The 22,746-nt window shown below is 42.6% G+C and overlaps 1 protein-coding gene and 1 long non-coding RNA gene across 8 annotated transcripts in view; one reads left to right on the top strand and one right to left on the bottom strand.

The window, feature by feature from the left end:
* LOC148935412 (uncharacterized) overlaps nt 1-22,746 on the bottom strand; it is a 54,821-nt gene that overhangs the window by 2,281 nt on the left and 29,794 nt on the right. The window contains exons 2-3 of one of the 5 annotated variants that reach the window (XR_016140514.1): nt 18,529-18,627; nt 6,351-16,968 (exon numbers count right to left, since the gene is read on the bottom strand). The exons of the other annotated variants lie outside the window; for them this stretch is intronic. This is a non-coding gene — a long non-coding RNA (uncharacterized LOC148935412). Of the gene's footprint in view, nt 1-6,350; nt 16,969-18,528; nt 18,628-22,746 lie in introns of those variants that run through there. 5 annotated transcript variants of the gene reach the window in all.
* Nucleotides 80-2,889, top strand: LOC105422240 (splicing factor U2af 38 kDa subunit-like). 3 transcript variants are annotated; one of them, XM_011631540.2, is made up of 5 exons: nt 80-267; nt 357-444; nt 1,716-1,782; nt 1,862-2,150; nt 2,233-2,889. In XM_011631540.2, the coding sequence occupies exons 1-5, from the start codon at nt 224-226 to the stop codon at nt 2,465-2,467; spliced, it is 723 nt and encodes a 240-aa protein (XP_011629842.2). In that variant the 5' UTR covers nt 80-223; the 3' UTR covers nt 2,468-2,889. The 3 variants fall into 3 exon arrangements, with proteins under 3 accessions (XP_011629842.2, XP_011629843.2, XP_088938310.1); XM_011631541.3 differs by lacking the exon at nt 80-267 and having other exon boundaries at nt 1,611-1,782; XM_089082184.1 differs by lacking the exon at nt 80-267 and having other exon boundaries at nt 1,598-1,782.

The raw sequence follows: 22,746 nt of genomic DNA, 5'->3' as shown, positions 1-22,746 counted from the left end.
TTCATCTCAATTTATTGTTTTTTGCAGAAAGTTATTATTAATTAAAAACTGATGTAAAAAGTGATTAATTACAATGACTGCTATTGATGCATCGGTAAAACAGTATCGTGACGTATTAGTAGTCGTGTAATCGGTACGTTATCGGATTTTTAAAACCGAGAAAAATCCGTTTTTCTTCTTTTTATATGATTGTGGCAGACTCCAATCGGAGGATTTTCGGGCTATGGCCGAATATCTGGCGTCAATTTTCGGGACCGAGAAGGACAAGTAAGCGCGAAATCACGTTTTTGTGCCATCGCTCCATGCGGAATAGGTTATGATCATAGCATAAATTTCGTCATTTATTTTTCTTTCAGAGTCAATTGCTCATTTTATTTCAAGATAGGCGCCTGTCGACACGGAGACAGATGTTCGCGAATTCACAACAAACCAACTTTCAGTCAAGTAAGATAAAATACTAAGGTATCTTTTTCCTAACAACACGTGCAGATTCTGAGAATGTCGGAAGATAATAGTATAGTCATAAAAGTATAGATTTCCTTCATATTAAAAATGCATACTATGTTGCACAAAAAATATATTGAACATGTCCAACTTTTTCTTTTCCTTTATTGAGACTATTTAGTAAAACCAAATAATAGTAATATTAATATTATAATTTCTCATTCAACAGTGCAGGGTTGAGAAAATTACTTTTGAAAACTAATTCGTTACCATTATTCATTATCCACTGACATAATATCTCGTTACTGTTGTTTTTCGAGAAGCAATAAATCATTACAATCTTATTTTTTTAAATTTTCAAATTTTGAAAATTTTTATTTAGAATTTACTTATCCCGTTCCATATATATGTAGCCTATAATAACTATACATGTACGAAACAACAAAAAAAAGTAATAATTATATTTATTGTCATTACACAAAAAATGTAATTGTGTTACTGTTACCGTTACTAGCAAAAAATTGACATCAATTTCATAGAAAAAAAGTAATAGGTGTTACAAGTGACACATCCTAACTTTGAGTTTAACATGATATGTGTTGTATATAACAGTTATTGCATTATTAAGATGAAAATTATAATATTATAATATTAATTATGATATTAATATATTACTAAATTATAATATTAATATATTACTATTAGTTGATGTTTATTGTATTTATACATGTAGTGAGTATACATGCCTAAGAAATATATATCCATTTATATATGAATATTCCATTGAATATTGGTGTCAACGGATGTCATATTCTTCTGATGACAGAAAACTTAAATGTATGAATATTTTCAGTATAGCTTTTACATACAAACATAATGCATGAATATAAGAATATAAGAGATATCTTGAATATAAGAAATCTTGAATATAAGAAATTTTCTTTTACGATGTCCTCCGAACAGTCTCAATTACATGTGCTATTAGGGATTCATGTGCAATCCACAAACTCATTTATGAATAGTACAAAAATTGCAAAAGTTTCTTTTGCGCAGATAGATATGTTGTCTTGACGTGATGTTGTCTACGTGATAATTTTTTAACATTGTTTTGAAATATAAATTTTATAGGACTTGTGCACTAAGATTATACCAGTATTTTTGTTTAGAATATTGAGTTTCAACGTGTATTAACTACGATTTAAATTGTTCGAAAAGATTAATGAAATTAATTTTATCGCGACATATCGTTTATGCCAACCTGTATTCTTCAGACGTGTCTACTGCAGAATCTTTATGTAAACCCTCAGAATTCTGCGAAAAGCGCAGATGGATCTCACTGTAAGTACACTCTATTGATGCCGTAATAAGCACGCAAGATGAGCATTACGCTGTTTGGAACGTATATATTTTGCGACAGTGGTTGCAAACGTGTCCGACGAAGAGATGCAAGAGCATTATGACAATTTTTTCGAGGACGTGTTCATCGAGTGCGAGGACAAGTACGGTGAGATCGAAGAGATGAATGTATGCGACAATCTTGGCGACCACTTGGTCGGGAACGTTTATATCAAGTTCCGCAGAGAGGAAGACGCGGAGAGGGCGGTTAACGACTTGAACAACCGTTGGTTCGGCGGCAGGCCGGTTTACGCCGAGCTCTCGCCCGTCACCGATTTCCGTGAGGCCTGCTGTCGCCAGTATGAAATGGGGTAATTTACAATTGAGTTAACGCGATTATACAGAGCATGATAAACAGACATGAAATTGTACACGCGAATTATGTGCGTTTAGCGAGTGCACGCGCTCCGGATTTTGCAACTTCATGCACTTGAAGCCCATTTCTCGGGATCTTCGCCGATATTTGTACAGCCGGAAGAAGAGCAAGGGTCGATCGAGGTCGCGATCGAGATCGCGAGGTCGCGATCGCAGGAGAAAATCCCGCTCCCGAGATAGAAGATCCAGGTCTAAGGATCGCCGCAAGGGAAGAGACGAAAAGAGCAGAGACGGTCGATCTGGTCGTTATTAATAGAATTTTATTCGTACACGCGGTAAATTTAGTAAATCTAATTGTTAATGTATTTTAATTTCGTTTGATTTACCGAAAAAATTTCATATTATTTGAATAAATCATTATTTGCAATATATTATTTCTTTATCTAAAATTAATAAATTAAAAAATTTATAAATTGAAAGTGCGTGTAAAGGATTTTCTATTCAATTCATAATTTTTTTTTTCATATTACACCTGCATCGTTCAATATATCGAATTGCAGTGATATTGCGACTCAAGTTCTGCAATAACAGTACAGACGGCAGCACTGATTCATTGATGTCTAAAAATACAATATTATATTTTTACAGGATATATTTTTTGGGTGTGCATAATATTTAAGATAGATAATATATATCTCAATTTTTAATTTTTGCATTAAAATGTTGAAAAAGATATTTTGTCAGGAGTTTTGATTTTCCTTTTCTATTTCCTTTTCCTATCTATTAAGAAATATAGATTAAAGATATAGTAAAATCTAAATATATATTATAATTACGTGATTAATTAAATTATTTGTATAATTTCAATATTTTCTTTTTTTAATCGATAATAATATGATTTTTAAAATTTTAATGCAATTATTAATAAAATAATCATAATTTATTCGATAATCACTTTATAGTCGTATTTTGGAGCCAACACTTTCATTTCCAAAATAAAAATAGAAATTTATATAAAATATGTATTAGAATCCTCCTTTTTTATCGAATTTTATCGTTTCCAATATTCCTTGATAGAAACTTGCACATTTGCTGTAAGATGTCACTTGTAGTACTTCGTATCATTAAGTTTTATTTTTAGTTGCTATTGCCATTACATAAAAAATTATTTTAGACTATTATTCAACAAACAGCACTCATTTATAAACGTAAATTTGTGAAAAATAATTTAAATAGAAATTTTAAAACTATATAAATATATAAAACTGTTTCCCTTATATAAAAGAAGATATTGATTTTAAAAAAATATTATAAAATGTTATATTCGTGTTATATTCAGTTGCAATTTTCGTATACATTTTATACATTGGAAAAATAAATAATATATAAAATTCTGAGAGGGAAAGAGAGAAGTAATTTCTAATTTCTAACTGCAAAGATTTCCCTCTAATAACAGTAGCTTGTAATCTTTACACGGTGGCTATTCGCGAGCCAAGTCTTTATTCTCTTTTGTTCTTATTTTAATCGGTATCCGCGCATATTCCTTGTCTCGTGCCGACCAACTGTTGCTCAACAAGTTGTTGTTGAAAGATGACGCGAAGGTGCGGCGGGCGTGCGCGCAGCCAAGCAAGAATAGCAAGAAAAAAAATTAGAAGGGAGCGGAAAAAGAAAAGAAAGAGAGAGAGAGAAGGAAAGAAAAAACGTAGTGGGAAGGAAGAGAGAGAGAGAGAGAGAGAGAGAGAGAGAGAGAGAGAGAGAGAGAGAGAGAGCACCAAGGGTTTTCAAGGAGAATCACGTCTCTCCTCGAAATCGGTTCATCCGGACCGGGCACGTGTTCCGGCTGGGCCTAATTGGTGAGGCTCTCGGGGCCTCTCGCTTCACTTCGAGGCTTCGAACCGACGTGCATTACCGTAGCAGATGGTGGTCGTGATTGCAGCTGCCTCCGACGAACACCTGCCCTCTCCTTCGGACGGCTATCGGAATAGCGATGCCCGTTCTCTCTTTCCCGGCACGCACTTACTACACCGGCGTTTATCTCCGGTTTCGAGATTTATCTCCGTCGTCTCACCGCTCTATCGATTTTTTTCAGAAAGGAGAGTAATAATAATAATCGTTGCTGAGAGATCGGCAGAATCGCAACGCGATGCGATCGCGGTTCATTTCATTAAGCGTGCATTTACGCTGAGAAAAGCGAGGTGGTCCACAATATTATTAACATACTGCCGTAATACCGGTACATAAAACATGCCCAGTTCCGTTAAACATGTACATAATTATTCGTTTGCAACCATACGTGGAATTCGATTATGGATGAGCTGTAAATGCATCGCGGTTATCCGTCATGGTTTAGCTATAATGTGTTACAGCGAAGCCAGTGTTTTTCAAATATTTCCATATATTTTTATAACGTCATACATTAAATAAAACGCTTTCGTAAATGTTATCGCGCTCCCAAGTTGATTTGAATGTGAATTCCTAAAAAAATATATGTATGCCGTATAACAAATTTTATTGTTAAAAATTCACGGTTGAATTTTCCTTGATCGCGGTTGCAAATTTATTAGAAAAGAATCGGTTTTCATTTAATAAAACAATTAACCGACAATGCCGTTCCTCGAAAATCATACAATAGCAAAATTTGCATTCTAAAACTCGAAGCTTTATAATTGCAGAGATTTTCTAAACGTTAAATATATTTACAAATCTGAAAAGAGAAGAAGATTTTTACAGATTAACATCAAGATTTTTAACAGATGCTCATTAATGGTCACTTAGTATTTTTTAAATGATTCCTAAATAGACTTTCAAAATAGTCGTCAGACGATCAATAACATTGTGCAATATTAAATATTATGCAACAGTATTGACCGTCTCATGGTCGTTTTAATTAATTTGGCTAGAATAATTCTGGTATTGATTGTCAATATATTCTTTCAACTTTTTTTATGCACGATAAATTCCACTAAAAGTTTATTCATTTACGCTCATTTCACTTGGAATTTCACTAAAGTAAAAGTGCGGGGGAAAATCCTCGAGGATGTTGGTGCACGGAATTTCAAATTGAAAGCTGAGCTGGGATTGAGCATGATACGTCACACGCGGGCCATTTGAGTACCATAATTAATCCTAGCAAATTGCCAGAACATCCTGTGGTCACAAAGGAGGAGACTATCGCCAGATGATGGAGGCCAAGAGATGGAAGCTTACAGAGAAAAAAAAAAAGAGAGAGAAAAGGAGAGAGAAGGATTGACTTCCGAAATATGCGCGTAGAAAATCACACGATCCGCCGAAGTCTGACGAGAACAATGGACAGTTCTGACCGCGATTTCCCTCGTCGGGGAAACGAGCTAACGAGCTGTCAAACGTCACCGAGCCGGAAGGGCTCGGGCGCTGTTGAATCTCGGTGTGACGCGGCGATAGACGCATCTTCGATCGGCTTCCCCGCGAGCCGAGCCTTCCGGAGCAGAACGTGTCCCCGTCTTCCGCTAACTGCGCGACGGAGATTGGCAATTACGCCGGCCGAGATCGATTTGATATTGAAAACTGGAAACGTTTCAAATGGCAATCGGAGAGCCTCGAGTGTTAGGGCGGAGCTCGCCTCAGCGGCGAGCGATACGTACACCCCCGCTGGAATCCTCCTTATTATTTTACAAATGTCGCCGTACTGGTTAGCGTAACGTCAACGCGACGGCCATATTAATTAATGGGTCATATTATCGTTCGGTTAATTACTCCGTTCTGTCCGTCGGTTTTAACGAGAGGATAAATCGACTTAATGGCGGTGGTACGCGAAAATTGCAATCGAACGTCAAGCGCGTTGCCTTCGCGACGTAAATGATTTATGAAAGCGTGGGGAAACGAGGGTCGTTGAAGAGAGCCATTCCATAAAATACGGATAACTGCGTGTCGAACAACGGTGAGAGAGAGAGAGAGAGAGACGAGAGGAGGAGGGAGCGAAGGGGGCGCCTTTCAATCCCTCTATATGAGATTCGTTCGATCGCGGGGAAAAAAAAATGTTTTCGCGAGGCCATTTAATCGCGAGATACGAGTGCCGCCTGCGAAAAGCCCGAATCGATGGTCAGCTCTGAAAAAAGACGGGCAGGCCGTCTCTGAAATTCTGAAATTCGATCACCAGAGAAGATCATCGCGCCCGGTGATCTTGCAGGTGATCCCGAAGACGAGGACGAAGACGGGAACCACGAAGGCTGAACATCCGGCGGCTGCCGGACATCTCGGCGGAAGAAGAAAAAAAAAACGGAAGGGAAAATAACCGGTGGAAATTTGTAGTACGCGCAACGTGACGACCTAATTGGTATAATAATAAAAATGGCGCGTTTCGACGTTGCCGTGCCGGTGAATTCTCGTTTATATGCAAATGCGTCCCGGCCGCGGCGCTTCAACGACTATAGCCGAACCTCCGCAAAAAGCCGATCCGCTTCTTCCGTTGGCGTTAAAATGATCTAAATGATCTAATCGAGCGCCAACTGAAAATCTATGCTCGTCGCCAATAGTCGCATCCCACCGTCGCCTCGGCCGCGTAATTATTTCAAAGGCCGTTCGAGATACTTTATGCGCGGTCGTTCAAAATGAAGCATCTCTCTCTTTCTCCCAACTCGCGGCGATGCTTCCCAGCCCGCGTATAAACGGAATGAAATTATGTATCGCGGAATTTTAACAACGAATATTTTATTACGCGATATTATACCGCAATAAAATCACATCAATCTTGTATACATAATCTGTACGATGATTTATTATTGGCGGCACTGCCGAGCAGTGACACGAAAAATGTAAAATTAAAATGTTCATCATAATACGAAGAAATATAATGTATTAGCTATTTAATTAACTCAAATCGTTAATATTTTTATACGATAAAGTGTTTATTCCGCGAAATATCTTTTAGACTCCGCGCTGCGTGCGCTCCCTATGTTCATATTATTTTTTCTATTTAAAATCACTTGAATATCGGGCATATTCCTCTCGAGATGTATCGCGCAGACGGAACGATATAGCGCCATTCGAGAGATTTATGAGGGACGTCTCTTGTGCCCTTTCCTACTTTAGAAAAGAAAAACCGGTTCATCAGAATTCATTGCAATCGGTATAATCGAAATCTGTTTTTGTTCTTCCTCGATTGTGCCGCGATAATGGACAATGACATTGTTAGGGGATGCAAGAAAGGCAGGAAGAATGAGGAGAAAAATGGAAGAAGCCGCGCCGAGGCGAGGAGGGAAACTGTCGTCGTCGTCGCAAGATGAAATGACTACCGAGAAGGAATGGGAGAATAACGGGGAGTTTAATATGATGCCGCGGGGTTCGTTTAATCATTTAATCGAGTCCCCGGCATACCTCGGTTCTCCACCGTCGTTTGCACCTCGCCTCATCTCGATGAATACGGAAAGGCCGATGATTACTTAAAGACGATTCGGCGCGTGTTTCTTTCCCTCCGTTCTCTCCCCTGTCCCGTTTCTCCTTTAAGGGTTCGAGACTTTCCCCCCGTCGCGGAAACCTTTATCTCAACCCTGCAATATCCGGTACTCGTGACGAAGCTCATCGAGGTCTGGATCGGTATCTGCGAGGAGGCCCGAGTCCGTACAGATGGCCCCCGTTGATCCTAGATAGCAATATTCAAATACAAAGGGTGGCTGAGCTGTTTCGAGTGCAGAGCACACACTCGACGGATCTGCGGCGAATCGCAGTAACTCGCGAGAACATCGATGTAATGAAAGAATCTGGATGCCTAAGGGCGACCTACGCGTTTTTCGAGTCGTAAGCCCACACTGAATTCCTAAATATCGCGTCCTAAATATCCGAAATTACGCATAATTACGTTGCCCACGCTTTTTCTTCGTAGACTAACAAAATTGAGAAAACAAAGCTATTTATTTGACATTTAACGCGTAACGTGAGTTTTTTCGTATCTCAAACGGCGAACGCGATTATTATCAAAAGAAGAAAAATTATATTTATTAAATAAATTATTAAATATTTATTATTTATTGTTGTTATTAAATTTAATTCGTATAACAAAAACAGATTACTATTTTTCATGCAGGAAGTATCCTTACGAAAAATTTTCGTAGCTTCCAACATGATTTTACAATGAGCAGTTTAGAATTTTATTGAAATTGTTGTCACGCACGACTGCGAATTCTTTAACGTTGGAGTAACACGTTCCAGCCATGCGTCTCGTGTTCGATCGTACGTGAGACCACGTGGAAAAATAATGACAGCACGACGCACGGAGAGCCACGGACTTGTCAAAAACCAGGCGACGTCTAACCAGGAAGCCGTTTCACCTCTACATTCTCATTTCCCTTCGTGCCACCGTGTCCCTTGGCATCGGTTCCGCTCGGCAGTGCGACAGATTACGCGAGAAGAGGTAAAATGGTGAGAATGGAGAACGCTCGGGGGGCGTAATAATTCGGTGCTAAATGCGGAGAAAACCCGGCCACGCTCTGACGGTTAGTAGATGGTGCGGAATATAGTCTGTCCGTAATGCAGCTCGTCGCGAGGATAGGCCGGGTTTCTCTTAGAAAATAATGACGACGAAATCCTACCGGGAAATATTTTGCCCAGAGGTCACGAGAAAATTACGTAGCCTATGTGTAGCCTGCGTTGGGTAATAACGGGAAAAAAGTACAATATCGCAGACCCGATGATGGAAAAGCGGAGATTAGAGAGATAATAAATAAACAACCGCGACGAGAAAACATTTTATTTCATGTTCATTTTATTGTTTTGACTTATTAATCACAATCAATATTGCCAGAGAGAAGAAAAGTTTTCCTTGACAAGTAGAGTCGGAGGAAGAGTCGAGGCGAAACAATGGGAGGTAAACGAGCTCTAAAAAATGTGCAAAAGTAGAAGTAGTTGAGGATGTTTAATGGAGCGTCTCGGTAAAGAAACGAGCCGGTGCCGACGCGCGAGTGCACTTGAGTCTTCTTTCTCACTGTGAGATCGGACAGCTTTTTGTTCGAAAGATTCCGCGACTTACAATTTGTCGAAGAGATTGAAGAGACTGAAATGTAAGAGGCAAGATGTGTATCCATGAATTATCGTTCAATCCTACATATAATCATAATTTTTTTATTTGTTTTCAAGAATTCAGAAATACTTTCATAATTTTTAATCATTTTTTTAATACAATAATAATAATTCTCAATATGAAAATTTAATATAAAAATTGTACGGGTTACAATGACCTTACAACGTCGTTGTAACTAATCGTCTGATTCAGAGAATCAGAAATTTAAGTGTTTCTAAACGACGTTTCGTCACGTACATATTTCTTGATATCGACAGCAATTTCCAAGGTACTTCCTTATATTGCTGAAGGCTCATACGCTTCTTCTGTCCGAGATCAAAGGACACGAATATATGGCAGCGCCGGATATGAGAATTTGCGCGCGCCCGTTTTCGTTGGGGAATTTGCGATAGGTCTATTCCGTTACAAATCTTTTGCCGCCAATAAAGGTCTTTATCCGAAAAAGCTTCCGCGTAGGATTACGGGGACGTGGTTTCTCTGTTGGCTTTCCCGGAGAAGGAGGGGTGGGAGGGGAGGGGGTGTGAGGGAGCTCCGGCGGAATCCCCGTTCTCCAAGCATTTAATTGAGATTTTATACGACGAATTAGACTAAAAGGCTATTCACGTAGGATCGTTTAACGAGTATGGAAAAAAATCCTCGGATGTCGAACTCGCGCTGTCCGTTCCGCGGATATCCGCGCGCTGACTCTCCGGCACTTTGCTCTCTCGTATAACACCTACAGGCAAGACCGCTTGAAAAAACATCTGCGAAATCGTCTGGTTACTTTATCGCCCTCGGTTCAGGGGGACTGACGACCGCGGAGATCTCTTTCAACTCTATGTAATGGGCCCATGGACTACTAAATCTTTCTACTAAAACTTTTGAAATCTCTCTCGAATCTTTTTTCCCCATATTATTTGGAATACGCTACGTGAATATAGACAATTATCTTCGTTATTGTAAACGATAAAAAGTATAATAGGCAAGAATAAAAAGCTTGGAATTATAGAGAGCGCATTTTACACGAAGATTCACTCCCTTCAATTTTCCCCCTTTTAATTGAATCATAAATTACACCGTACTGTTGTATATTACAGGCCGATGCGTTGCGCGATGCGATCACGTAGAAAAACAATGTATTAACAATTAGGGGATATTTGTTTCCTGCAAATGGACTAATAAATGGTCATTTAAAGAAACGCAATTATTACATTTATTGCACACGTAAAGATGTAAACGGTACGGATGGTAAAACGAATTATGCTTAAATCGCTCGTGAAATTATTTTAAAGGCTGTAATGTAAAGGTAACGCGTAAAAGGACGATGGTGTTTGATATGTCGTCGCGATGGTGTCCCGTACCTCGTTACGCTGGATTTACGACGGGCAATACACGCCGTCCGATTTTCTCGTCTATCTGCTGGCAGTCGGTGAAAAAGGAAAGACGAGCGGGCGCGGGTGGAAGGGGATAGAAGGATAGGGCGGAAGGCACGCTTCGTCGATTCCGAACCCCCCTTGATTCTTCCCACGTCCATTTCCCTTTGTCGTCGCGTTTTCCTGCGGTTGCCGGCACTATGGCCGCTCTACGTCGTGCCACCCTTTTCCCCCTTCTATCGATCGTGAAACGCGAAATGGGGATTCCCTTAATTTAGACCCCGTTTTGATGGAACACTCGCCCGATAATGGATTCGGGATGCTTTGACGTTTGGACGTTTCCCGTACAGAGTACTCTGATTTAGTGTGGATTTGACTCGCGGAAGCGAAGAACAAAGGCGTTCATAAAGAAGAACCGGAGACGAATGCCGCTGATGCTGAGACGGTGATGAATAAAAAAAAACGTAAATATTTCTGCATGCCGAGGGGGATAACTCTAATAATCATTAAGACAAAGGGGCATCTTGGAAGTTTCTTCCGACCGATGTCGATAATAATCCAGAAGAACGATTTTGCGCAATCTTAGATAAAAGAAAGTAATAAAAGAAAATGAGAGAGAGAGAGAGAGAGAGAGAGAGAGAGAGAGAGAGAGAGAGAGAGAGAGAGAGCTATAACCCTGTAATAAAACTGTACAGATTTCATCGATAATCACGGATAAGTGACAGAGAAATAAATTGAAGCCGAACATAAATAGAATTAGATAGTTAAATACCGTATCAATGACAGGTTCGTGCAAATTTCAATTAATTTTGCTATTTCCATTGTTTTGTTTACTCACATCACATGTTTCTCAGATCAGCACATTTTTGCACGTATTTTTCATACGTTAAGCTCAATTTACGGTTATGCACACGGTTGATGTTTGCTTTATCTCAAAATGCAAACAATTACCGGTGCCACGGTAAAACAAGAATTGCCATATTTGGACAATTACTATTGTTTGCTGAAAGCCGACAATATTCCCGAATAGCTCGTGCGCCACCACGTCAACACGTACGGGAGTGTAAAATCTTTATTTGACAATGACCCTTTACGAATCCTTGAAAGGTGGCGAGGATGCCTGCTTCGTTTTCACTAAGCAGGTGATGGTAGATATTGATAGGACCTTCTGTAGAGCCGTACGGATTTTTTTATATCAATTTTCCGGCTTCATTCAGTATTTGAGTGCATTGTGCTCGGCGAACAATAACTCATCTCGATATTGCTGGGATGGCTCTCGCATCCGATATTCCCTGTGCATATCGATACCGCTTACTCTTTCCTTCCGTCTCTTCCCATCCTACACCAAATCCCTCTTTCTCTATCTCCCTCGTTCTCACGCTATGTAAATCTCTCACTTCTCTCTCTCTCTCTCTCTCTCTCTCTCTCTCTCTCTCTCTCTCTCTCCTACGTTTCCTATCAATAAAGTGCATGCCCGTTTACGATTTTACGAAGCGAGACGAAACTTCGTCTATTAACCCTGTGACTTATTAGTCGTTGGCTGCGATGCACGCGCGAGCTGCAAGCGATCACGTCGATGACATATTTGGCCGATGAATATAACATATTCATTGAAATGCTAACGAGGCAACGAGTACGACGCGCCTGCTGCCAGATAAAGTAGACGAGATTTTGTTGAAATGCGGTAGCGCGCGGAGGATTAGCCTTTCTGGCTAAAGGTGTTTCATTTGTGTGCGAACGTCCTACATATGCATAACTGCAACTATTTTATAGTTCCGAAATAAATTATTCGTGTTTGACCTCGGAAAATCGCTCGAGTTTTGATTCTGTTTGTTTAAGTGGCTCTGCTTCATCTTAATTTTATATATACATAAAACTAATAATAATATAATATATTATATTATGATTATACACATATATATATATATATATATATGTGTGTGTATAAAATTATTAAAATATGAAATGTCTTCATACCGTATGAAATTGCAATGAAATAGTCTTCGAGAGTCGCTTCTGCTATTGCAATTGTTAAATCGAAAATCACGATGTATATTGACCCTTAAACATTTAATACCTTACATTTAATATCTTTTACTTTTTCCATAAGATATAAGTGAATAAAATTTTAATTCACTCCTAAAATTTGCAAAGATATTTTGTCTGCAACTTAGCACCTGCTCGCGTTCTCTCGGCTTCTGCCAGCCTCTGCTACGCTCCGCATCTGTCACAATCCCGACGATTTCTCAATGCCTGAGCCCGGTTGTCCGATACTTTCACGCAAAATAATCTTTCGTGACGGACCTAGACGGCCTTGCCAGGTGTTTACAGGAGGCATCGAGTTTAGACAAGCTTTGTTCAAATCTTCAAACCAGTTTGAACACAAAGGAAGATTATTTTGAAAAAGATTCTTTATTTGTGACAGAAAGTTGTGCGAGAGAAAAAGAAGTATACACATACAGAAAGAGTTATGTACATAAATTTATTAAAACTCTAAATAAAAGTCGCGGCAAAGTAATTTCAAGGGGGAGAGATACAAAGAGATTGAGTCATCTCTCGTTTCCGGAGAGAGTCAAGTTAGAGTTCCTCCCCCGCGCCGGGGGTGAAGAAATAATCTCTCAGTGTCGCGTGCCGTCTTATTATGCGCTCTAGAGGCTTCGTGCTCTCGTTCACGTTTGCGCGGCACGTGGACCTCTCTCGCTTGTGGCGATTCTCACCGGAATGGCGGGCACGAACGGGGAACCAGATAATGAAGGATGAACCGGCTGGCCGGCCGACACGGCCGGTGTTTGAGAAGCACTAGTCCGGTCCCAGCAGAGTGGTCGGTCTTCTACAAGGCTATCCGGCGGACCCGGCGACGGAGCAGGCCACTTCCCGTGGGAGCCTGTTCCATCTATCGCTACCTGGCCGAGTGCCTGAGAGCGCGTGAGTGAGAAACCAGGTTATATGCAGATACGTACTCCCTCGCCACGTACTTCCTCTCCTCCCCCCTCCCCCCCTCCACCTCCTCCGCCTCACCGTATGCCTTCTTCTTCTTCTTTCGCGACCGCCATCCCCTTCCGCCTACTTTCCTCCGGATTGTCACTCTCGAGGATCTCGCAACGGTACCCCGCGGTACGTGCCACGCCGAGAAAAGGAGCCTTTCCCCTCATCGCACACGTGCACACACATGCGCGCACGTACACACGTACACAAAGGACTCGTTCTCCCATTTCGTTCACGATATCCTCCCGGCTTTCATCCTTCGCGAATCGATATTACGCGTAGCGCCACGTCTACTTTAAAACCACTCTCGGCGCTTTCTCTTTCTCGCCCGCTCGGCGAAACCTTGGAATCGGAGATTCTCTCCGACAATGGCGAGAGGGTAATGTTGCTCCGATATATCATTTGCTTTTATATCACGCGATACGCGCGTAAATCTATTCCCTAATATATAAAAAGGATTCCCTCTTCTCTCTCTCTTTATTTCGTCAATCTTGTAAAACGTAGATAAATCAATTTTTACAGATTAAAATAAATCTCTTCGAAATCTTGAAATAGATAGTAGTCTCAAGTAATTTAAGATACAGGTGTGGTCGGATGCAGGTGTGATTTTCGATTTAACAAATGCAGTAGCAGAGCACGATTCTCGAAGAAAATTTTATCGCAATTTCACACGATACGAAGATATTTCATATTTTACAGTCTTTTTATAACTTCGATCAACATTTTTTTTCTAAACGTAATGGTTCTCGAACAAGAAAGATACAAGTAGACATTGAGTTAGGATTTCACGGGTTCTTCCGAAAAATGATGGAATTACCTGAGTTATCCTGAACGATGGGGAAGCCATCGCACGTGCAGAGCACGAGCCTCGACTCGAGTTACGAAATAAATGATGTAAACATAAGTTTTCTTCATAGAATAGGGCAGATGCGTAAAGTTTTTTTTTTTTCCGAAGGCCCCGATTGGATTGCCGGAAGTTTTACGTTGCTTCCGTCCGAAAGGATATTAACGAATCCTTATCGAATTTATGCGACGGAGAAAGGATTCGATGGACGAGGGACACCGAAAATTCTCTCGCCGAAAATTCTCTCTGCCGCCGTCGAAGTCTCAACGATTCGTCGAGTCTCAGGTCTCGCAAAAATTCCTCATTTAATAGCGCAATGGAGACAAAACGACAGTAATTACTCGTCCGGATTGAAGCACTCTCGCGATTTTTCTTCGCTGTTTGCGTCGCTATTGTTTCTCCGTAACTGAGACTCGTTATATGAATCCGACTGGTAGTCCTTGAGCTCATAATAATCTCCTTTATACGATATGCCCGAGTGGCTGGTATTTTGCATAAATATCAGGAAAATTGTACGATTCGCGTAAAGGCTTGCGCGATTCGAGTGTCGTCGATGTTACGTGCGCCATACCGAATAATCCGGTTCGATTAAAATTCACTAATCTTTTTCTTCTCTCGCGTGCACCAAATTACACGGTACATTTGCCCGGCTGCAGCGGCTACGATTTCGATAACGCAAATGTCAACATTTGTTTCCGTCGTTTGGCAGTTTTCGTCCGACATTCGCGACGCTCTATTTTCGCCTTTCTTTTTCTCAGACGGTTTTTTTTTTTTTTCCCTGAAAACACGAGCGATGTAATCTGCATACAAGGGAAGCGCAGTGTATTATTCGAAAGCTCTGCACTTCGCCGTGTTTTTAATCTTCAAATCCCACTGACGACGATCGATCATCGAAGCGATTTGTTCCTGCCGGTGATTCGCTTATTGCTGGATCGAGTGGCGAAAAATAGAAGGAAAATGGAAAAAGTGGAAAGTTCGCGACGGTAAATGTCTCCGCCATCGTCGACGACGGGCTCTGCCCGCGCTCTGAATTTGTCGCGGTGAGAGATCGTTAATCGCGTTATGGATCGAAGCAACGGAGGACCGATCCCATCGCCGCTTACTATTTTTCCGTTCTTCGTGCTTCGTAATTCTCCACTGTCAGATTCGATTAGACGTTTTCCTTCCGCAGGTCGGATTATGCGAGAGGGGATTTCTTTCTGGGTGGAGAAAGAGTTACTGTCACCGCCCCGGGTTTGCCCCGCTTCCTTCGCTCGGCGGAAGAAACTTCTCCGCAACTATCCCCCACCCGAACGGGATCTGCGTTTTCTTTTCGATTTTCCTCTTGAAATATGTATAATGTATATAACCGCTCGTCCGTTTCGAAAGCGGGAAACTTACCTGGCCGCTCCACGTCGGCTGACTTTTCTCTCCCGGTGTTTCTTTCCGTTCCGATTGCTTCCGAGATTACGAGATTTCATTTAAATTATAATTGCGAGCGCCATAGCGACGCCCGGACTGGAGTGGATTTAATTAATAGCGTCTACAGGAACAGCGGAAAAAGGGGGACGGGCCTCAAGAAGAAGTCGTAGCGGAATCGCGACTCATCTCATTAGTTAGGACTTAGCGCACCGGCCGGAAGATGATTCTCGTCGAACAACGGAAACGGGACGAATTGATGATTAGTCGACCATTTCTTCCGTATGTTTCCGGGGAGTCATTCGCAATTTCACATCGCGATGATTTTTCTTATAACGACACAAATGATACGGTACACAAACCGAGTATTTTTAACGTTGACTATCATGTGACCTACTAGCGAATTATTACTCTATTTGGCAGAAAATGGCCTAAAAATAATCAGCAATCAACGTATTAATATATGATATCTTTCATCAGGATCGAAATGGACATTATTCCGTATTTTGTAATTATTATTATTCTCTCCGCTATTTAATTACTTCGAGAAGGATAATACAAAATAGAGATTCACGGATATCGAATGCGAGAGGCTTAATCTAACCCAACGTTAACGGCCGACAATAACGCATTCCGTATCTCCGCTGAGACTTCAATGATGGCCAGGGCGCATCTATAAAAAGGGTGCCTTTGCCGCCCCGTTTTTCCCCTTTGTCCATTCGTAACGGGGCCCAAGATAGCGCGCGCAGGAGAATCTCTCCGAGTTAGGACGTACGAGAGGCCGAGAGGCGATTGTCTGCATGCGGCAGGGTACGGGACTAAACATAAAATATAGCCGGAGGTACACGCCCACGCATCGACGGCGGTTTGCCGCCGTTAAATACCTAAACCGGCCGTCAGCCTCCCTTCCCCTTCGTACGTGCGCGCGGCATGTTAAACGATTAATCGCGCTGATTGGATTCCAATTACCCTGCTAACGGGTACAACCGTGACCATACCGAATGCCGGATACTTTCAGATTTTGCGTATTAACGGGCGATACGCCCTACTCGTGTGCCCCCTCGGGTGCCCCGACGCATACGTATCCTAATGTGCGACAGCGTGAGCGTGCCATATTCTCATTTCGCATGTGCGTTTCCGCTGCGATAATTCTCACATTTGGAGGCACACGCGATGGGAATCTTCTGTGAAGAAAAAAAAAGAGCAATTGCATTTTTAAAATTACTACGGAAAGATTGAAAAAATGATACGTTAACAAATCAAATAAATCTCTTTTTCACATCTTGAAACTTTGATTGTGAAATGTTACCGAGTTACTTTGTATCGAATTCGCAATTTCTTGAATTACATCTCCTTTTAAATTGGAAGGCCGTGGAGCTTTCATAGTTTCCAACGCTTTGTCATTAAAATCTCGCTCACGATCTTTGAACACGTTAAGAGAGAGAGAGAGAGAGAGAGAGAGAGAGAGAGAGAGAGAGAGAGAGAGCGGCGCATACGCTTAACTTCGATAAAATTACTATTGCAGGCTGCATCCCGTGTACACCGATCCTCCGCTCTTCTCTTACCTTTCGTTAAACGAGCTCAAGTGTTCGCAAGAGGAACCTGATAAAATTCACAGGGCAACGAGTTCGAGTTACCTTTTCCGCTTTTGCGGCGAAAATCGCGCGGACCTCGCCGGAGACGAATCGAAATCGCGCGCGATGCCTCGCAGTGGCGGGGGATTCGCTGTCACCAGTCGCTAAGCCGAACTAAGCCCCGGCAAAGTGTCGTCGACTTAGAGTACGATCGACCGTGCCGGCTAAGCTGCGCGTGTAAAGTAATTCCGTTTAGTCTCTCTATGGTGAATTAATAAAGAGTCAATCCCCCCGACGGGATCGTCTGTGTGTGTGACTCAGCGCCGACGGAGCGATCCGACTTTGCTCTTGAGCGAGGGCACTCCAGCCCTCCCTCTCCCTACCTCTCTTTCCACCGTCGCGATTTTCTGTGTGCCACGTGTGTACCCCGATTTGAAAGCGTCGAGAAACGATTTCGAAGCGACGACGATTTCGAGCAAACTGCGGCCGAACTGCAAACGACCATTCTCCCCGGGCGAAAGATGGAGGCGGAAGGGACAGCGAATTGTGTTTGCGTATTTGCATTCGATTTTCGCGTACCCTTTGAGAAGAAAGAAAATACGGAGGGACGCTTGATGACCTTATATAGTTCGCTAATAAATTTTTATGAATACTGAAAGGCTCTCTCTCTCTCTCTCTCTCTCTCTCTCTCCCCCTCCCTTTCTTTCTGTCTTTTTCACGATGTGTATCTTTAAAGTGGGTGGTTATTTTTCAGCGACACAATGAGAAAATATTTGACAGATAAAAGACTCAAGTTTTCCATACAAGTCCATATCTGGAGTATCAGACGTAAATGTTACGAGATTCTTTTCGACACTCGGAGCTACGCAATTCGTTTATATCGAAAGCTTTTTACGATTTTTTTTTTTTTTATCGATCCACGTTATATCGCGTGAGTATTTAAATGGTACGTCGAACGGCAATCAAATGTTAATGCATCCCCTTTTAAGGGCAGCGGGTCTCCGTAATGCGGATTAACTCAAGTACATTCAGTGAATGAATTAGTCGGATTCTACGGAGGAGAGATTTCTCGCAAAAGCGACATGAGAGAAATACAGAGTATCTTACGAGAAAGCACGGAAACTGGATTGAAAGTTTCACGAGGAATTCTTGTTTGGGAGCGCAAATTACCTGGTTTTCGAGATCTTCCTTCCGCTCGCGCATTTCTTTTTGGCTCTTCTTTTCCGTTCTTCTCTCGCGAAGTTGCGTCTCCTGCGGTAATGGTACTTTCTACATAAGAAAGGATAACTGGTGACGACACTGATGCTACGAGAAAAGTATAATACGCGATGAAAACATTTTAAGAATAGCAATGAAAAAAATTTGCTGAAAATAGACATGCGCGGATTGCAATAATCTCCTGTCATCGACAGGAAATTACGTCGACCGGAAGACAAGGGAAAGCAAAAACAAAATTTCGTACAAGATGGAATAATAGTAACTTGCATAAGTGGCCTTCATCCGCGTATAAAGGTAATATTTTTAAGGATTTGAGAGCTCACTTGATAAAATTCTCTCTATTCCGGCCCATTTGCCACGAACGGAGTTCTACTCAGACACGAGGGATTATCGTCCCAAAGGATGAAAGGATACGAATACGCGCGCTCGCGCGCGCTTCAGATGAAATTATTAAAGAGATATTCGGTGTAAGCGCGTCGTTTGAGCGCCTCTCGGCATCTCGACGTTCACAGAAAATTTATATAAACGAGTGCTGATCGATTACTGCGGCATTCAAAAGCCGTCTTCCGTATTTCCGTGTAAGTGGGGATAAAACACGCGGGCAGTCGCCGTCTAGAATTATGCAGATTATACCGAGATAGGGGATAGAGCGTGGACCAAAGTCGAGGGAGTCTCTTAATAATTCACGATCCCCTAATGAATAGCCGTGATGAATCGCGCAATTCTTAACGGTCCAATCGAATAAATTATCCCGCGTCCACCTCCTCTCTTTCCTCTCTCTGTCACGTCGGACGGTAAATCCGTCGTTTCTAAATTATATTACGCGAGCATATATATATATTTCTCCACGAGGTACAATCGAGGCGTTAATCCATTTGCAGTGAAGTAACACGTATATGCCCACTTCATTCTGCACACAAACGGTTCTGCTCCCTTCCGATGGATATTCCTAACTCGGACTGCATTTGCCCGCGGGCGAGCAACGCTCGCTGGCTAAGTTAAACTCATTTTGCACAGCAGGGATTAGTCTACCGCAAACAAGGCAATTGTTTGTCATATAAACAATCGAATGCTCGTCAACTTTATAACGCGCTCGCCGGAGAACAAAACGGAAGCCGGGCGGCGCGCTCGTTTTGTTGCGCGTTACACAATTCGCACGTTAAAGTTAATGAAGACGGAATACGCGAGCGATGAATGAAAAAAAGAGGAAAGAATAGGAGGGGGGGGGGGGGAGGAGGGGAAAAAAAAGCGGGATGAATGTTTGTTCTGTCGAACAATCGCGGGCGGGCGCAGATTCGTCTTCGAAATTGCGTGCCTTGAGCTGGCTGACGCTTCGCGCGACGTAACAACGAACGAGACGTTGATGAATCACGCGGGCGATTACAGCGTGGGTGGTAACAGCGCTACAGATTACAGGAGATGCTGCTTATTACACAACAACGGAGGATGGCGCGTACATAATGTCGTGGTGCACGCGCTCTTGTAGCTCGACACGCATCGCCGCGTGTGTACGAAGGCATACACGTGTGCCATTATATGGGCGGAGTTAGATTATACCGGAGTCGATTAGCTAATTATTGGGCTTATACGCAGTCATTTAGTCGGTTCAATAGCTGGGAAAATTTCTAGAGCTCGAGATTTGTTTCCCTTTTTTTGGTGAGAGATACGCTCATGTCGATCGTTAACTTTATTGTTCAAGTGCTTAACTAGGTTGCCGAGTACGCCTCTGTTCCCTAACGCGAGGAATTCATCTGAAATCACTAGAAATTCACGAATATTTGTCAAACGCAATAGGATTTATTATAATCTTTGTTTTTCATGAATATATTAAAGTAATCTATATTACGCGAGAGAGTTTTTCATCAAACGAACGCAACATTCTGACTCATAACACTCGTCCTATGATTTCCAGTTAATAATATTTAATTGCGATAATAAATCAGTTAAAATTCCACAAAACTCTCGTCCGTGCTTTCATAACACACAACGTAACGGGAGTACACCCCCCCCCCCCCCCAACGATAACGATCGATGCGTGGTGAAAATTAGAGGCACTCGGCTATATGTAAAATTCCCCCTAGAAATTTATCTAGAGAAATCGAGAGAAGCACGAGAGAGTGTGGGGATACACACGAGGGTATAATGTTGTACAACGGTGGTCCGGACCGGCAGAGGGTTGATGGACCAAAGTCGGTATGATCGTTGGCGAGATACCGCGTCCGGGAAACGAGCGGCAGCGCGATGAAGTGTACATTATGCAACGGTTTACGCATCGTTTCCCTTTCTCCGTTGCAATCACCGATCCTCTCCGTCCGCGGCGTCGACGGCGTCGGCCTATCTAGGAGCGCATCCGCGAATTAATTAGTCCCCGAGCAGATAGGTTGAATGCGATGCGCGGTGCAGCTCATATACACTGAAAATTGTCGTCGTGATCGGTACGGGGGAGAGACAACGTGAGTGCATTTTAACGACGGCTCGCCGATCGATCGCGCTATTATTACCTCGCGGATGCTTCTACCATGCGCGCGCCGTTTCCCGTTTTGAACCGCGTCCGCGTTAACCGGGGGCGGGGGCGGGGGCGGGGGCGGGGGCGGGGGCGGATGGCACGGTTCGATTATCCGATTTATCGGCGATCGCGCAATCGGCGTGCCGTTAACGGACGACGCGCGTGCGGGCGAATTAGCGAGATTGTTTTCTAACGAGGCGTACGAGCCGCGTACGACATCGAATTAACAATCCGGCGGTCGTATCCGGCGCCGATATCGCCGACGCGTGCTAGTTGGCCAAAATGTTTTCGGAAAACACGCGGCTGGGAATGCGACGTATGCGTCACGCGGCCTCCGTGAGCATCCGAAACTAATTGCACATTCCGGCGAAGGGAAGTCCCGGAGCCGCACAGGTTCCTCTTGATTAAATGTTCTATCTTCTTTCCGATGACATCTTCGACAAGCCGCCGCATGATCGATGCCGACGCACCTACGCCCCCGACGACGATGAAAAGTCGTCGAGCCTAGAGGGCAAGTTTGAAAGAATGCGTGATAAATGTCCCTTCACGTGCGTTACGGCAATTTGTTTAACATCTGTCAGAAAACCACGTCGCACTTGCGGTCTTGATGGATCGCCGATATCTCAAAGAAATATCAGATACATCATGTTTTTCTTGACGACTTTTGATTTTTTTCGACCTTATAACGAACAACTGAACATTTTCCTATAAGGTTGAATTTAACGCTAACGCATAACGATTTGTTTAATAAATATAAAGATAATAACTCCGATATCAGAAAATGATAACGAGCGATCCATAGATTGAGCCATCGTCGATTGTAGGGGGTAATCGGCCTATAGGGAGCCTATAGGGAATCACCGGGGCGTGCCGTTTATCTTGAAGAAGGTCTCTGAATAAAGAAGATCCGAAGGAAATTTCAAAGAAGTTAACCATGGCATCTTTGACAACTTCAGTTTTACCCAGCGGCCTTTTTATCGATAGCTTCTCGATCGAGAGTATCTAAAGATGTTATTATCGTCTGCACGGCTCATTGAAATTTGATTAAATTAATATAATGATTCGCGGAGCAATATCGCCGATGTAGTGAAGATATGATTCACGGATTATATTAGTAGACGTCGTCGATCGTTAACGATTGGCGAACGAGGGTAAGAAGCATTGGGAGTCTGTGAGGCGTCATTGGTGGCGTGTCATTGATCGTGAAGAGGGTTTCCAAGTTGAGGGAGAACTCCGTTAAGATAACTCCGATTTCAGCAACAGCCGTGCGGCTGTGTCGTGGCGCACCGAGTACATTGTCGATGACGTTAACGACGTCTTGTCGTGAGAACACGACGGGACTAATGCCGGTAGGCGGGTGAGAAAACTATTAATAAAAGAAAGGCCATAAAGATGGATTGGATAAGGTGGGTGCAACGACGCGCGCGACGCGTCTTAGTATTATTGCGATCGATACGAAAATATCACCGCTGGCGTTTACATGGCGGAAGCATACGCGGAAGGGTAGAGGGGATAAAAAAAATCGCCGCCGTGCCGCGTCGAGGCGTAATTGGATATTACTTGCATATCTAATTAATACACGAGCGAAAATTGCGCCGGGCTCGGCTCGATCTTTATCGTTGCGTAAGCGGCCATCGGTAGCGTTGTCGCATTAATTTACCGTA

Source organism: Pogonomyrmex barbatus, unplaced genomic scaffold (genome assembly GCF_055798465.1).
Source record: "Pogonomyrmex barbatus isolate J1 unplaced genomic scaffold, ASM5579846v1 scaffold5, whole genome shotgun sequence".
Classification (NCBI taxonomy): domain Eukaryota; kingdom Metazoa; phylum Arthropoda; class Insecta; order Hymenoptera; family Formicidae; genus Pogonomyrmex; species Pogonomyrmex barbatus.
The sequence above is the reverse complement of the archived record's forward strand: the minus strand, read 5'-3'. Positions and strand labels throughout refer to the sequence as shown.